Source organism: Magallana gigas, chromosome 2, assembly GCF_963853765.1.
Source record: "Magallana gigas chromosome 2, xbMagGiga1.1, whole genome shotgun sequence".
Taxonomy (NCBI): Eukaryota; Metazoa; Mollusca; class Bivalvia; order Ostreida; family Ostreidae; genus Magallana; species Magallana gigas.
Window position 1 is genome coordinate 46,499,632 of NC_088854.1, and position 19,045 is coordinate 46,518,676.

A 19,045-nucleotide genomic window follows, 5' to 3' on the forward strand; every position below is an offset into this window, starting at 1 on the left:
TATACTAATACACCTCACATGTGGATAGCAGGTCCCCCTTGAACTCAAAACTCCACAAATCTGAACCAATGCAAACATCGATTTGTCCTTAGATATCCCAATGCAATGTTTGAACATCAATCACAATATAGACGAAATGAAGTTATTACTTTGAAGAATGCAAATGCACTGTTTTTATTATAATATGAAGATATTTTTATAGCTCTTTATTTCACTTTATCGAATTATGTTGATACAGTTTCTATGTAGGTCTCCCTTTCCTCGCACCATACTGTAGCGCTGAATATTTTTTTTCAAAGTGTGTTGATATCGTCGATATTAACGCACTTTGAAAAAAATGTTCATGGTTTAGTGAAAATAGTTGATAGTTTTATATACAATTAATGATTGTTTTAACCTTGTTTAGCTTAATGTGATATATTTAAAAAAGAACTCATTGCATTCTCAGCTAACTTGATAAACAGTTTCTAGATGAGAATTTTTTCCTTTTCTCATAAGACTATATCGACAATTTACACAGGAAAAAAAAATTCGTGAGGTTTGAATTATCAAAATATGACATAAAACTTCATCGCTTAGCAAATGCATATTCCTTTTTTTGAGTATGCAGCAAATTTACCTCTTATCTGGTATATCGGGCTATTCCCGAACGAATATGATTTATATATATATGAATAACTGAGATCAATCAATAATATATTTCAACTGGCTTAAAAGGATACCTTAGTTCTGTTTATCAAAAACAATATGATCTTTTAGAAGATCAGTGCGAGAAAATTAACCCACATCCTAATGCTTGTTTTTAAGTTTATAATAAATTAATGGTCGTTAATGTTAATATTCTTTTATTGAAGTGATTTATTTGATAAGAATACGAAAAGAGGATTACTAATGAAACACATAGATTCTTAACATACCAATGGAGAAATTATTGTTCGCCCAGATCGTTTTTTAAAAAAACACTGCATGTACTTATACAGAGCATATTTCTTTTTCCGATCTTAAATGTTTACCCAAAGTTGCCGAGTATCATACGCCTTTGAAGAAAAAATGAGGGGTAGGGGACCTTCTTCTTGTAATCAATTAAATGATGCACTGGCATTTGACATGTATCTTTTGTTAACCCCCACCCCAATCCCCGTTCTAAATACGGTTTAGATTCACGAGTGTTTACAGATCATCGTACTCTCAACAAATTAGAAATTCAGTTCCAGAATTGTGATATAAAAAAATTTTTTTCAAAGTGCTTTAAGAGTGTCGATACTAAAAAATGTTGATGTACATTCTTAATGCACTTTGAAAAAAAATTTCAAAGTGGGATAACTTGGTCCAAAATTTAACGAACTTTGAAAAAAAATTTCAAAGTGCGTAATTTTTTCAAAGTGCGTTGCCACAGAGTGCGTCATAGTTAGAACTATTATACAGTACTTAGATAAAATGCGTAAATATCGTATGCTTGCACTATCATTAAGGTTAATAAGATTGCCCGACTATTTTTAAATCAAAAGTTACTTCACTACAGGCCACTTGTTTTTGCCGCTTGGGTTGTTAGGTGCCTGTTTAAACATTTAGCTACAAAACATTACTCAGGATACAGTTAAACAGGGTTACAGCTAACACACATATATATACCGTATTCTTGCAGTGAAGGCAGTTTCATTATCCTAATCTTCAAAATGTTTATGAACTGATCGAAAATAACAAATGAAAAATCGCTCTTTCCCCGCACTTCGCTATAACTGTGTTTTACTGTAAAACTGAATCACATTAAACGATAGAAATGCAATAGCTGTAATAAGTACAGTGGTTGCATTACAGTCTAATTACATTTAAACGTAATGTTTTTGTAACGTGTAATGTTTTAGGAATAAGGAATCATTCTTTAAGTATTATGAGGTGATCTTCATGGTCGGGACGTGATCAAATCCAATAAAGCACGATGAACTTTCTAATAGATTTTATCAAGTCCCGACCATAAGTACATGTATTAAATTAATAAAAAAATTTCACGTTCAGGTTCTTTCAAAAAAGCAAAAACAGTACAAACATGTGAACAGGCACAGATGGTCGGGAAAAAAAGACAGTTTAAACCTGTCGACTCGACTGTCTTTTCGATAAAGTTGTAATATTAGTGCCAGTATTTTAAAATGGATGTGAAGTTTGGGGTTATGAAATTATACATATTGTGGAACGTATTCAAACACACGCTGAATTTAAAAAAGGTGTACTCATCATTTATGGCTTATGGAGAAACCGGAAGATTTCCGTTATCTGTTTATATTTATTCTAGAATGTTTCATGCTTGGCGAAATTGCTCTCCGGCCCAGGAAATGAAATTATTCGAATATATACACGTATTGTATTGGAATTTAATTCTTAATGAATAATAATGAAATTTTTAAGAACTCATGTATTGATTGTATGCATTCTATTTTTTATAACTGAGGATTTTCTAATATTTGGAATAACGATGTATTGTAAATGTTATTTGGATTACTAATACTGTCAAGCAAAGACTTAAAAATCAGCTTTTGCAGAAATGGTCGGTTGTCTTGATCATGATATCGTAAATTCTTGCAAAGGTCATATGTATAAAACTTTTGAATCAACTTTTGGATATGAAAAGTACTTGAGTATTTTACCATCAAAATTCCGATAAGTATTTGTTATATATCGAACGTCAAATCACATACTCTCTGAGAAACTGGTAGATGTAGGTGGTTAGGCATTCCGCTGTATCGTATGTTATAATAATCAAATAGCCGATGAAATGCATTTTGTGCTAGAATGTAATACTCTTTCATGTACTAAACAAAAATACTGAAAACCTAGATTTTGTGAAAGACCAAACAGTTTAAAATTTTGTGAATAAAAGTCAACTGTAATACTAGCTTTATTTATGAATGAGTCAGTCCTCCTTGAACATTTGTACATTTTTCTCATTTTCTTTATTTATATTAATTGTACCCCTGACATAATATCTACATTTGTAAATACCATCATTTATATATACTATATGTACCTTATGTACCGTCACGTTGACGGTTTGAGTGAAATAAATTGAAATGAATTGATGATATAGCTTTTATGATCAAATCTATAATACTAAAAAAATCCCAGTATATTCCGATAAAATATATAAACAATATTTCAATATTAAGTCTAAATTTACTCACAAATCAATTTTCTTGTCATACGGAGAAACACGCTCAGAACCAGACGTTTAAAAGAGATGAAACGCTACACTGTGAAGCTGCATTCTGTATTATGAAATAAGATCTATCTTCTCACTCGATGTGTAAATCAGTTTGATTTGTTGCCTAAAAATCTTCAGTAAATGATTTTTCAAGGCTGTTTATGATGGATTACAGATATGAGGACTGCCTGCGTGTCTAAAAACAAAAATTAAAATCTGTTGAACTTTTAAACGTTTACGCCTTCCCTCTAAAAGTGCTTTACACTTTACAGCTTACAATTGCGACTGTGCATTTTTAAAAAGTCGTCCCTTTATAATTGTAATGATACAAAATCCATGTACAAAAGTTACATACTGTATGTGTACTTGTTGTATAATTTTATTGCTTTAAATGGTATTTTCTAGAAAAAGGGGACATTTTCTCTACCATTTTTTTTTTAAATATAAAGCTTGCTATTCATGAACTTCTCAACAACAAAAAGATAAAAATATATCTTGTTAAATATTTGTATAGTATAAACTCTGGTGAAAATGATACAGAATTAGATTAATTTAATGTTGCAAAAAATTATAACAATATCAGTGTTTTATCTACGTGTTATTGCAATCTAAATCCGAAAGAATTAAAATGTCATTTAGTTTGTCACATTTTCTAAACAAAATTAATCCGCAAAATATGGATGATGATCACAGACACTGGATAGTCTACCCTTTATAAAAATATCTCTTATAATCTATAAACATACAAAATACGGTCTCCAGATTGAGAACAGTTAGTTCTTCCCTTGTGAGGGTCTTTGTTTAGCGTGAAAAGAAAGACAACTCCTGCAATGTGGCGGAAGAGGAACTCTTCAGTGGATTGGAAACCAAAAACCGTTTGCAAATTCATCCTCACTCACCGACTCTCGTCACTTGTATTTTGCATTGTAACCTAGAATTAACCCGTCTTTCTCTTTGTATTTTGAAGAGGAGAGAATATTTCTACCTTTGAGAAAGGACCATTCCTCTATTTATTAAGGTGATTAATATTGATTTGTTTTGATTGAATTAACATCACAGTGAACATGATCCTGTCGATTAAAGATTGAGGATGTAGGTTTACGGCTTGATACACATGTGTATTTTAACAATGAACATCTGTAATTTATTATTACAAAAGTATTTGAAATATCGTAAATGCAGACATGATTTGCCTCTTGGATATCACTGCTAAGTGGTGTATGCAGTTGATGTATTCTATTATTTTATATATAACCTCGAAGAGTGTACAGCCATTTAAAATCCAAAACAATAGTTTCATGTGTTTCTGTTATTAAAATGTTTCTATTATTAAAGAGTAATGATTTCTGAATACCGTTTAAAGTCAAGCAGAAATTGAAATACTAAATTGATGAAGAAGTCATATATTGCATATAGTTACACTTGCATCACAGTGGTCCGACTTTTTATCAGTATATTGATGTATGAATAGAATTAAAAATATCCTATTCAAATCATTGAATCTATTCCAGTGTTCAACCATTTCTCGTGAGTACTATTTCTTGTTAGTGCCTTAAAAATGTTATATATAATATGTGTCAATAAAATGATGTAACAAAGCACAGGCGAGAAATGGTCCTTGGCGAGAATAGGTCAAATGCAAGTTTTAAATATACACGTAAATCAGTGTATATAAACATATCAGATGTATTTATACAGCATATTGCTCTTATCTAGATGTAAGGCTGGTATGGCATATTTCTATTTATATCAATATACATGTATTGATTAAAATGTGGGTACCTCTGCTTGCATTCCATGTTTTACCCAATATGTTTCCCTTCCTTATGTAACTATATAAGAATAAGATAACACCTGTATGTGATATTCTTTATCTTTGACAGAATGAGTGACAACAGTGCTGGAGGTGACTCTAATGCAGGTAATGACAGTGGTACCAGTGGTAACACGCAGGCTAATGGAGGAACACAACGACCAAATACAGTCTTGGTAAGGACTCGATCTCCCTGCAGACACAGGCCTTGATTGACCTCTCTTTATAATATGTCTTAGGTTTCTTTTCCTTCACAATTTACTTGAAGTAAAAAATACACAAACCTAGACATGCTAGCAGTTGAAGGAGCATTTGAAATTTATCAGATGCAAAGAAAAAATTTAAGGATTTGGCCTCTGAAATTTTTCTTCTTTTATTTTTCTGACAAAATGATATTTAATTCATATGGAAATTAAATTGAGGAAAATCTGACATCTTTAAATCATTTGGAAATTCTCAGAACAGCCTTAAGAGTACTCATATTTAACAACAATTAAAAGACAGAGTTACCTGGTAGAAACAGGGACTCTCAATTTCTTTTGTATGTATAACAACTAAGGTATTGAACAAAGAGAATACCTGTAATAATTGAGAATACTATTTCTTCTAGACATTTTGTAATTTTACTCTCATGATGGCATGATAAATCACCCCAAAATAGAACTGGTTTATATATGTGTCACATATATTAATTTCCAAAATATTAGCCAGGAACAGTAAATGTTATTAATATTGCTCTAATATTTTGGAAATAAATGTGTGTACCGGTATATAAATTAAACTTCAATTTAATTTCATTATTCAACAGTATTCACTTCCATGTTTGTAGTAGATATTCAATTGATATGATTATCCTACATGCTTTATTTGATATTTTTTAAAGAAATTATGAATTATATGTAAATCAAACAGATGATGTTTTATTAATCAAGAGAGTTGATTTTTCTTGTTGAATTAAAAAAATATTCATGAAGAAAGATTAGACTAGATTTATATAGATTTGTTCACAACTTTCACAGTAAAACCATATTTTTTCTAATGCAGAATTTCATGCTGTCCAACAAAGTTGAAGCAGCCCTATGGCTGACAAGAATATTTACAGTTGTCTGTAGTTTTCTCTTCATTTTTCCAATCCTTGGGTGAGTGCAAATCAATAATAATGAAAACATTACTTTCAAGTTTATATAAACCTTTACATTGCCAAAATATTTCACAGTCTTATGAATTTTTTGAATATATTTTCATTTGAAGAGGAAATCCATACGGCTTTTACCAGAGGGCGCTGATCAGCAATGCGGCGACCAGTGCGCTGCGACTTCACCAACGACTGCCTCACTTCCAGCTGAGTCGGGAGTTCTTCGGCCTGTTGTTCCTGGAGGACAGCTGTCATTATCTCATGTTCTCTCTTATTTTCATGAATGGTTACCCCATCACAAGTATCCTCTCAATTCGCATTGCATTCGTATTTGAACATTCTTATAACTATTATGTCTTAGATATTGTGTGTTAAACCTACATTTTAAACAATGGAGATGAGCTTTAGAAAGGGTATACTGGTAACTATTCAGTGGCAAAATTATTGAAAAAGTAGGGTTTTTTTTATTCTGAGTTGCCATCTGAATGGACTTTGAAATATATTACACAAGTGTGGGTTAAGGCAGCTAGTTTTCTCTGTTGCAAATTTTGATTAATCATAACATGAAAGGTACCAGTATGTCTATTAGTAAGACAATATAATCTAAAGAGTTCCTTTGATTAATATATTCAAAGATCGACAGAGTTTTTCACGTGTGAAATTTTGGTACTTTCCAAACTTATTGAAGTGCAGGCATTAGATTTACTTATGTTGTATATGCCACTACACATGATGTATGGAGGTAACTTGTTTGTGAAGCTTGAAACTTTGAATGAGCTTTCCTTGACTGTAAACAGTGGCTGTAATTCCAGTGTTCCTGTTTGCTCTCCTACATGCTTGTAACTACACCAAAAATATACTTAATGTAAGTAATAAAAATAAATGTAGTTTATATATTCTCTAGAAAACAACTTACATACTGTAAATTCCTAATAAAACGCGAGGAATTAATATCCATGGAAAATTGCGAGAGGCACATCTCACTTTTATTTTTCTGACAGATGTAAACTTAATATAAACTATGATAAAAATCGGTGTTTGCAATTTCATATTCTCGCGATTTGATGCAAAACGGTTGAATTGTGGAATTAAGTACTCGTGAAAAAAAAGGAATTTACATTTAGCTAATTCTTTTTGTTTACTTGAGAAGGTACTGTGTAACGGAATACATGTGCAATATTTACAGGTGATGGGACCAGATTCTTTACAATTCATACGTAAATTGATTGACAAACTTCAACTCCAACAAATCAACATACTGCGATTCATCGCGTGCACAGAAATCTTCATCATGCCAGCAATCATATTCATGATGTTTGCGTGAGTGTACATGTTACTGAGTGATCTGACCAAGAGTTCTTTCCCTTGCATTAATGTGTTTCATGTTGTTCAACCTATGCTTTTCATTTCAGAGGAAAGTGTAGCTTTTTCCTACCCTTTGTATACTACAAATTTTTATCCCTGAGATACACCTCCAGAAGAAATCCATACTGCAGGTTAGTGGGCAGTTATCAGTGATTGTATAACAGCTTGTCTTATTTAGAAACTTAAGGTCAGACGACACGTTCCTCGAGAATGTTTTTTGTATCTTCTCGTAATAAAGAGTTCCAATAAAAAAATTAATTTTATAATTACTTTAAAAATGATTAAAATTTACTTGGATATGGTTATGTGTCTAGATGGTCGAGTGGTTAGAACCGTGGCCTCCCACTGCCAAAGGCGTATAGGTTCTAGAGGTCGGGAGTTCAAAGCCCCGCCCCGGTGGAGATATAGTTCTATTATAGTGAATTATGCTGTGGTGTTGATGTATTTATTTTTATATCAGCAATTCAAGTGTATTTTCAAGAAGATTATATAGGAAATTGCATACTCTAGTATTTTGCAGAAATGCCTGGTAAGGTACCCTAATTTTTTGCAAGAAGGCTTGTCAAAGTAGTAGTAGACCATTAACATATTCCTGGAAAAAGTTATCTAAAATTGAGGAACGTGTCGTCTGACCTTAAGCTCTGCATCAGTTACAATGTAGACCTTTGACTACTTGGTACATTTTGCTTTGATTTTTTAGGCCCATTTTTTTTTTAATTTCAAATAAAAGAAATTTACAATGAATATTGATGGGTCCCCTAACAGTGTAACGAGAGGGAGCTACATGTTTCCTCTCTGTCAGACCTTCTTTTAGTCAAATAGTTTGTCCCACTCTGTTTACTGTATTTTTTAATGCTTTTGAGAATTGATTGATTGAAACCTACTTGGCATGTACAGGGTGGCAAACTTCAGAGTAAATTTTACTTTAGTCACATTCAGGGGGAGAGGGTCTATCAATATTCCAAAGGTCTTGGGTTTTTAAATTTTTTTTTTAACACCTCCATATTCCAAAGTTAATTCAATAGATTTAAACAAAGAAATACTTCCCGATTGATAGGACAATTTTCAATAGTAATAATAATAATAAATTTAATATTTATAATCAATATCTAAATTTCACTAAACTTACCCAAAAAACAATCTGTGAAATGAATTGAGGGGCAGGTAGGGCACGTTTTTATGCCCCCCCCCCCACCCCCCTCTCAAAGACGGGAGGGCATATTGCTTTGCTGCTGTCAGTCGGTCGGTCCACCAACAGTTTCCATTCATTTTCTTGAAAGAGGATGAATATATTGATATGAAATTTGGTATACAGGTTAATCATGATAATATCTAGTTCAAGTTCGATATTGGGTACAATCAAGCAATTTTGACAGAGTTGTGCCTCTTTGACGTAGAAAAATTCCAATTATTTGCAGTTTTGGCTCATTTTCTTTGCATAGGATGCATATATTGTAATGAAATTTGGTATACAGGTTTATCATGATAATATCTAGGTCAAGTTAGATGTTGGATACGATCAACAATTTTATACAGAGTTATACCCTCTTGATGTAGAAAAATTCCAATTATTGCAGTTTCTGTTCATTTTCTTTGCAGAGGATGCACATATTGAAATGAAATTTAGTATACATGTTTATCAAGATAATATCTAGGTCAAGTGTAATTATGGGTGCGATTGACCAAGTTTTGACAGAGTTACCGATATGCGCCTTGGACTTATAAAAATTTCAATTATTTGGAGTTTCTGTTTATTTTCTTCGCAGATGTTTCAAAAGAAGGGGGGCATACGTGTTTTACAAACAACTCGTTTTTCTCTAGCAGTACTCTAATAATTTTAGTTAAGCATGTTTATACTGGTGCTTAGTTCAAATAACCTTGGGGGTTTTTTGATCAGTCAAAATGTGTTTAAAAATTAAATGTATTGAGAATGAAAATGCAACCAGAAATTCTGTATCTTGAATCCTCTTTGATCTCAGGACATTATTTACGGAGATGAGAATGACCGTTGAACACTTCACTGCCACGCCCAGCTGCCCGGGGATCATCAGGACCGCCTGTCTGAAGGCCATAGCATTCATCTCCCGCTTGTCCCCCCCATTCCCTCAGTGACCCCTCACTGACCCCTAGTCATTGTCTGTGTGTCTGTGGTGAATTGTGCTGATTGTGATACAGAGAGACTGCAGGTTGATGTGGGGAGAAGATCTCAATGTTATAAAACAGAAAAACATCTTAGTGTTCTAAATTTAATTTTACTCAGAGGCATTGATTTAATGCAGATTTGACTGTAGTGTCAGTATGTTTATAGGTCACTTTTGGTAGCCTTGGTTCTTATATTACAACTGATGAACAGTTCAACACTGTCTTTTTCAATGACAAAAAAAAAATGAAAAATAATAATGGGTAGTTTATATTTAAACAGTAAATTATTGCATGGCTGAAATGAAATTTCATATAAAATTTACTTTATTTTGGTGTCAGAGTAGTTCCTGTGTCACGAGATACAAAGTGATGAATTTTTAAAATACACGTATATTGAGGTAGTGTTGGCATCCAAAATATATTTGTTTGCATCCCATTTTAGGACCAAACCTTCGTGTAAACTGTCATAAAATGCATATCAAAATTAGATTGAAATTGAAAGTAAAAAAATTCATACTTGAATAGTGTGGGATGCCAATTTGCTTGTATTAATGATTATATAAGTTTTATTATAAATTTTATAATAATTAATATTAGAGTAATCTAAACTTGTGGAAACATTTCTGTCTTGTTTCTTTAATTTTTTTTCATCTCTTTGTATGGTAATTTTCTATGTGTGTGATTTTTTTATTTTCAATAAAACATAAAAAAAATATTTTCTGGATTTTTCTTTAGTTTGGTACATACATGTATATGTGTATTCAATGATTTCAATATTTAGATGCGAATTGGATAGTGTTCGAAGAAGCAAATGAACTTTTAATAGTCTGATGATTTGTCAGATTCATACTTGTACCAATATGAACCATTTACTTGTATCTGTTACTTACACTAAGTTGACGCGGCTGCTTTTTGAAAACACATGACAATTTATGTTTTTATCTTCTTTTTTTTTAATTTCCCTAAACAAAGGTATCTTTTATTAATTTCTTCCTATAATACCAGTTGTATTAATCGGAGTCGTATACAACAGTTGATAATTATACGTCCCTGGTTTAATATAGACTATTTAATCAATTAATACAGACTCACGCCTGAGCATCATTAACACATAGTATCAAAACTTTGTACTGCATGTATGTACAAATATAGATACATGTCGTGTGTCGTTTAATTGTAATTGGGGTTGAAGCCGGAAAAAATTACGTCACGAAAAAGAAAGGAGGTTTGATTTTACATTTAACAAATTACTCTTGAAAACCCTCCCTAAATCATTTCGTTCGAGCAGAGAGGGGTGGGATATAGGTTGGGGAAAGTCACATGAATATCAAATACATGTACATGTATATATGATATAAATAAGGATTGTCAACTAACAAGGCATATATAGAATGACACAAATGAAAAAAAAATTGGACAGTTTTTCAATACGCGGTATCTTTTATTCCAGATAAAGTCTAAGAGTTATCTTTCTTGCGTTATAGCAGATTCTCTCTAAAGATGATTTTAAAACAATGTATACGAATAGGTGTTTAATAACGTGCATTATTATAAAGATAATTCGACCCCCCCCCCACTTTTCCTCCGGCCCCCACCCCCCACCCCCCCCCCCCCCCCCAAAAAAAAAAAATAAAGACAAAGGAAAGCATCCATATTGCTCAGGGAATACATATTAAATAGCATCTACGATATAAAGTGAATTTCGTCTAATATATCATTCCATTATGGATTATAGGCAACCTGCTACAACATGAAATTACCCTTAATTTTTTTAGTTTTTTTTTGTTTCATTCAAAAAACCTTCTAATTCAACTTCCTTAACAATGAGATTTAACAAAATGAACACATAGTCGGGAATAAGTCGTTTCTACGCTCGCTTAAAACTGTTGGGGTATGTGCAAATGTCAATGTCACCCCCAGGGGCATTTTGTCTTCTCTGGCATATTCTTTTTAAAATGATTTTTTGAAACAATGAAATCTACTTAAGAATGTCAGAAAGAAGGACACCTCTCATATCTAATGCGAATGATTCTGTATATAATCATTTTCATGACAATGTTTCAAGTATTTTGGAAATATATCATTGGGGGGTTTTCTTTTGGGTCATTCCTTGTTTTTTGGTCTATTTCCCTGGTATGCGCAAAATAAGTGTTAACCAAATTTACAATGAAGAAGTAAACGGGGTTATTTATTCTAAAAAATCCCAATTACAAATTTATGTCTCATTTAGCAGTGCTCCTAAGGGCCAGACAATGAAACACTTTAAGAGATGAACATTTAACAGGTTCTTCTAGTACTTAACTGACAATTTAACAACAGTGATATACACTTGAATATTCCCAGAATTTTTAATGTGGGGAATAGATGAATTGACTAATATTTGCGGATAGTATTCGTTATAAGAAATAAATTTAGTAATATATCATGTTAAAAATATCGAAATCATAGCTAATTTCGAATACGGTATTTTTTTCATTTTGAATGGTTCGTCTTGTCGCGATTTTCGTATAGCTCTGTGTTGATTATTCAGCTAAATTTTTTACAAAGCTTAATTTGGACACGTGAAAGCAATTTTCGAACTGTTGGTCACACTTTTGTTCGATATCCGCAATCAGCACGCAGAACTAATTAACAAACAAATAAAAGGGAAAGTATTGTTTTTTGTTAATTATTATGAACATTGAAAATTGTTGCCTCTTCAAACTCATTAAGGTTTGAAAGCGCCGGATTACTCAAAAACATAAACTATTTTACTAGCACATACTGACATATGGGATTAAATGGATGATATTATTTTATTGAAGTATCAATATCTTTAAAAGCATTGTATTCTAAAGGTACACACACAATTTTCCCTGGTATACATTTTACCTCGTTTGACACCTGTTTAAATCGCGTTTTATTGTGATATCAATGCCTGTTGCATGTTAACAAATACATGTACATGTATGTATGTTTGCATATAATATTTTTAATAAAGGTTTTAAAGTATCTCTCAGTCTTTTTGAAACATCACACATTCAACACACTTATTCTTTTTCTCTGGACTCTCGCCCCATCATAGTAGTTTAGGAGAACCAATCGCAGCTCGTCTTATAAATTGCAAGGGAACCTAACTAATCATGAGCAAATCGCGCTTTTATGGAGGAGTCGTGATTTGCGCGTAATACAATCCAAATGGACAATGGTCAGAAATGAATTTATCTTATCATGGCGGGATTCGATTCCCCGACGTTAGACGTTTCATTACGAAGTAATGACCAATCAACGTCCAAATAAACCGTATAAATCAATCCAAACTCCATCACAACCAATTTGTGAGTTTACTTTTCCGACACCTTGAAACAATTACCAAAACAAGCAAACGCGACGATTGCTGGAAGGAGATCGGGTTCGTCATTTCTCGCACGAAAAAAATATCTCCGAAATATTTTTGCAATGGTATAACACGTTTGAAATTTCACGTTCTTCTATTTGAAACGAAATTGGATAGAAGCAATAGATCATTAATGAATTAACAAAAATGGATACAGGCGCATCAATAGTTCTTTTCAGATTCCAGAGCTGGTGTCGCTTGCAATTCAATCAGCGAATGTATTGGAATCGGTTAAAATTACACAGGACCAAAACAATACGACATACATAATTGAAGAAAAAAACAAGATTTCCAAATATTTTTGAAACTGTCACCAAGGGCTCGAATGAAAAAACACGAAACGCAAATGTCACCCGAATTCCTACGGACTGTTCTAGCAAACGGGGTGCTGATTTCGTTCCGTTATAAATTTAGATATGATATTGTTCTATAGCCTCTCTTTATCTGTTTCCCAGCCACCTGTTCACTTTTAAATAATTGGTCACGCGTTGTGATTAATTAGTCGGCCCAAGAATGGAGAAAAATTAACGCCTTAGCTTTATTAAATTCTACGCAAGCACCCAATGTAAAACGAGTTTCCTTGAGTGCTGCTTTAAGCCATTCCGAAACTCGATTGAGTTTCTAATAATTTTATTTTCTTACGACCATCTAGCGTATACTTTTGTCGTTTGGATATACCAGAAGGTTGTTTCCAAAGATATACATTAACTCATTTTTTCAGACAAATCCATGTTGCATGAGTTTTTGAAGTCATTGCAATCACAAATAGTTCCTCGTCGTCATATAATTATAAACTCATCAGAGAAATTAACTGTATTCATTTATCAAATGCTCATTTTCAACGAAAACAATAGGTATTTCCGATTTCAAAGTTTGTTGATATTAATGATCAAGGAAACCGGAAAAATAATTCCACAATATTTCAACTACACGTTTATGTATATTGCTCGTCGAATTGTTGTAATAAGCATTTCGATGTTTTGTAATTCAAAAATTTCAATTGTTCTCCAACGCTCATCAAAGTTTAATATATGAGTTCTTCGAGTGTTTTACATTCAAGAACAATTATGGTGCAAGGCGTGACCTCCTGGAAAGAGAGATAACTCAACAATATAAGTGTATACATTTAATATTACATATTTAATATTTTTAATGATGTTTTAAGAACTGTCCTCCCAAATTCTACTTGTTTCCTACAGAAATTGTAATAGCTATTCAGTCATTTTTATCGTCACCTAGTTATCATTGTAGTCCATAACACCATCGTCATCACCAATGGAATTGATCTCATCACTGTTTCCTGTGCCAAAAACCACAGCAGTCATTATCGTAATCTTCATCATAATGATGATGATGATGATGATCATCATCATCATCATCATCATCATCATCATCATCATCATCATCAAGAACAACATAAATAACAAATTGATCATCATCATCATCGTCGTCATCATCATCATCATCAAGAACAACAACATCAACAACTCCAAAACAAATGAAATTAAAACGTTGAACAGTTTGATATGAAAGACCTTGGATCTTCAAAAGTTTTCATCTAATACAGTTCTTAGTTTCAAAATAGTTTTAAACAATTGAATGTCGTTGGTTGCGATCTTCAAATGGCAAATAAAGCACGTTTAGATGACTGAGAAGTCAGGAATGTTTTTGACTTTCATTATTTCGGGTGCCACATAGATGATATAATCTGACAAATATTTGATAAATTCTAGATGTGTTTTCATTTCTACAGAGTTAAGCATTTCATTTCATCGAAACAAATACTTCAGATAGACATTTGCAAGAGACATTTAGATTTCTTTAAAGTAAATTGTCTATTGAGTCCTTCTTCTGCATGCCGCTTTGTTTGTTTTCCAGTTACAGATCTAGATAACCAACGAATAAAAAAAAAACGTCTCTTACTTCTCTTCTCATTGAAATACCCTGTAACTCGGGGATACTTTATTTCTTCGAAAATATTTACTGAATTTAAAACATCGATTTAAGTGAACATCAAAGAAAAATCAAAACTATCGGGTCACGCTTGCTCGGGGTTCTTGTAAGACAAAGCTCTTTCACCTGAAGACGAAATGTACAATTCTCGTATTTGTTTTGGTATTTGGGCATGTTCAATTGATAAATCGCCTCCGCTCTAGTGCAAAGGCACAACTCTATTTCTGAAATGTGTAAACACGAACTACTGACCCCCATATGATCACAAATACAAGTTGAAAACTTCCCAATAAAGAAACCAAAACTTCGTGTTGAAATTGTTTAAATCGTTTCTACACACCAATAAGATGTTATGTACGAGTCATGTGTCATTTACTAACGGCCTAATTAAGTCTTCCATATTTCAAGGATGTGCAATGACTTTTCATTAAACTAGCTCAAAAATCAAGAGACGACAAGGGTTTGTTTTTTGCCATCACTGTGGTATCTAGGAGATGAGAGAGACAACGCGAAATGCGCCACATTAATGTCCGACAACCAAAAAACTAGATAACATTGTTCACTTTTATTTATCCCCATTGCTGTAGTGTGAAGGAATACGTGGTAAGCGCAGCGCTGCGACATCGAATTGAAATTTGAGGTTCCCCAATGAGCTTTTTTCCTGATGTACAACGTCGATGTCGCCCCGTCATTTGGGGGTCACGTACACGGCGAAATAACAGTTTTCCACGAGACTTCACTCACCATAATTCTACAAACGTATTCCGGTTTGACTGTAATTAAGTTTGTGGAAGCTGAGTAAATTCCAGCTATCGCACGGAAATATGCTTTTTCTGATTTGTCTGCTGTCGTAATGATCAGCACATCAAAAGGAGATAAAATAGCTATTTCTTTGTATAACTCTTGAGGACTGGGAAATAACTACGGCTCATCATGTCGATATTCATACAACAATTCCACATTCCATGATATCTAAAACACAAGAGTATTGCATATTCTATGATATTTCTATTTATACTAACATAACGGTTACGTAATCACACAGCGGGGTTCGGATGAATTCGCACCTACAAAACGCGTATTGAGGGAGGGGGTGATACACACTAAGAGTGGAGGGGCTCAAAACTTAATAATGTGATGGGAAAATTAAGCTTGACAAAGGACACACGTTGAAATTGTTTGATACTAAAATGTGTGTGTGTGTGTGGGGGGGGGGGGGGGGGTTACGCCAATGTTGCAACAGCTAAATACATTACTAATGTCTTTTTCTAAATCGACATTACATTACTGTTATTTCCTTTACGAAATCTAGTTTTTACGCTACCAATACCTAATTCATGCTACAAATTTCACAATATCTAAACCTTCAAACCTTTACAAAAGGTGCCATTTTTTATAACAACATTTCTTTACACATTTCAGGACATCTTTATTTTAAAGCCCCGTTTTCGTGATCATGTTCTTTCATCACTGTTGCTAGCTTGTATGATCATAATTGCTACCTCTGCGGATTTCATGTTACTCACACACAAACTGCTTATATTCTGTAATGAAGACTTCTGTCAAATAGCGAATATCTATTTTATAATATCAAGATTTTGGAATCCGCTTCGTGCTATTTACATAACTATATTGCACTATACATACATGTAGTACTACACAGGCATGACAACATGTAGTTTACAATATTTACATATATCAATGGCACGTTTTATTAATATAACATTACAAATGCTACATGCTCATTGCTGGATATACACAGCATTTAATTTTGAGCTTTGTAAATCTTGAAAAAAATTAATGAAAGAAAAGAGTTTTGTGATGCAGAAAACCTTAATCAACAAAAATGAAAATATGAATTTTACACGATTCTCGCGAATGTTATTTGTTTTGAAACAAAAATACGATTGTTAAAAGAAAAAATATTGAAATAATTTTCTGGTCCAGTACAAAGCCTTTCGCTTTTACATTGTAAATGTATCACACAGGCGCAAAGGACTGTATATCTATTTACTGCAGCATGGCAACAGGCATGCGCAAGCGGCAAGGCCATGAAGACAGGAGACGCCGATTTCTTGGCAAACCGACCATTTTGGTGTAACATTCTTTGCATTCTCCCAGATCCCAGTCTTCGGTCATCAATCTACTTCAAAATTCATTATTAATCCTACGGTTACTATTTTTATATCAATGGCAATCACGTGACCTATATCTGTGCATAAAATCAAAATTGAAAAAAATAACAAGATTCGATATAACATATGTAAATACAAAAAAAAAATGGCTTAAATGATAAAACAACGAAACAACTTTTAATGAGACACTTTGCCAATTGAATCTACGTAATTACCTATGTAATTAAACACTTATCACTTTCGTTAAAAATTCAATTCAAGATGGCAAAGTCAACAGAACACACTTTGATTTTGAACACAGTAACAAACTATTTCCGACCGGGAAGTGCGCAGGCTACGGAAGTAATTCAAAAGTGCGCAGGAGCAACCGGAAATTGGTTGTGTCAAAACATTTCCATGAATCGGAGAAAATACGAGATATATTAAATTTGAGTAGTTCCTGATTATTTTGTTGGAAAAACGCGCACCTGAAATTTGATATCGGAAATTCTGGTTACACAATCGCAAGTTATCATATGTATAAACTATCTATAAATTGTTTGATATCCTTCAACTCTTTATATTTGTTTTGATCCACCAGGAAACTGCATATGTTAAAAAAACAGCTTCGTTCTATTCTGTGAATTTGCTCGATTTAAATTAATAAGTCGCACATCCTCATTAAGTTCTCCGTAATTAACCTTGAGTATTGCAAACCAGTGCTAATGAAGACTTGTATATCTATAAGTGTTACACTCAGTTTAATCGTGTGAATGTTAACCTTTTGAAGACTGTTGTTCAAACCCACTTAGAAATATCACTCTGTACAGTTATATAACCATTGTTTGATTCGAATTTTGTTTAAAAGCGTGCAATTACATTTTTAAAATATTTCCTAGATTTTATTTTATCACATGCTAGGATTAAAGTTTAAGTTCTTTATTTCCGTAAGACAATTGTCTCATAGGTTTACAATTAATATAATTTACATTATTATAATAAAATAACGATGAGTACTTACATACACATGCAGGTAAATGTATGCTTTAAATTAGGTTTATTTGACCTAATCACATATACTTAGTTCAGGATATTAACACGACTATGATCCTATTTATTATACAAAGACCAAAGGACGAAGGATGCCTAAATAATATCAATTAATAAATTACCCAAAGACATTTCGTGCTCCTTTCTAATTTACCAACGATGACAAATCACTCTGTGATGATGATTTCAAAAGATATTGAAAGTCATCATTTGCGTGTTTCTGCAAAGAAAAATTATTGAGCCTAATTATAAGCATTTAGATACCTTTTAAGGTTAAAAATTAGTAAACCTGACCTGATGCAAAATTATCAGAAATTATACATCAGACACGAAACAAAAGATATCTAAAGAAAGAGTAAGAAGGACAGTGATAGAGATATTCAATCAGCCAAGGAAACAATCAAATTCGGGAAAGCTTTTACTTTTCGTAACGACTGCATTAAAGACATTTCAGTACCGCTAACTTCTGTTTTCCTTTTAAAATACATTAGCATCATCAAAGATTTCTTCGCTAATTCCATCAGAGGCCTGACATTTAGAGACACATTTGTCTAAACCATTACAAAATATTCATCAGCACTCGGATATTTGACTAAATGTAATAGATATTCTTCCTTTAAATGACCAGTGTGCTACGGAAACGAGGCTCTCGCATGAAACCCTAGTTTCCTTTAGCGGAGATTCTCAGAAACACATAGGAAATGTTTTAAGCAGACGTACAAAAATAAAGCAAGCTGGGCCGAAACGCAACCACCACAAATTACACGCTCGCGCTAACAGTCATTAGCAGACATTAGGTTGAGTAAACAAATGAAACAGCAACCTGGTAGCCGCGAACAGGATGCTGGGTAATCCTTGTGTTTTCACTTGCATTCAAAATTTCAATTATGGTTGTCGTTAC

At 32.9% G+C, this 19,045-nt stretch overlaps 1 protein-coding gene across 1 annotated transcript; it reads left to right on the plus strand.

Moving 5' to 3' along the window:
- The first annotated feature begins 4,045 nt into the window (after positions 1-4,045).
- On the plus strand, positions 4,046-9,984 carry LOC105340881 (transmembrane protein 33). The gene is made up of 8 exons (XM_011447129.4): positions 4,046-4,214; positions 5,080-5,185; positions 6,054-6,148; positions 6,261-6,445; positions 6,942-7,009; positions 7,331-7,464; positions 7,557-7,640; positions 9,489-9,984. The coding sequence occupies exons 2-8, from the start codon at positions 5,081-5,083 to the stop codon at positions 9,619-9,621; spliced, it is 804 nt and encodes a 267-aa protein (XP_011445431.3). The 5' UTR covers positions 4,046-4,214; position 5,080; the 3' UTR covers positions 9,622-9,984.
- The last annotated feature ends 9,061 nt before the right edge of the window (positions 9,985-19,045 follow it).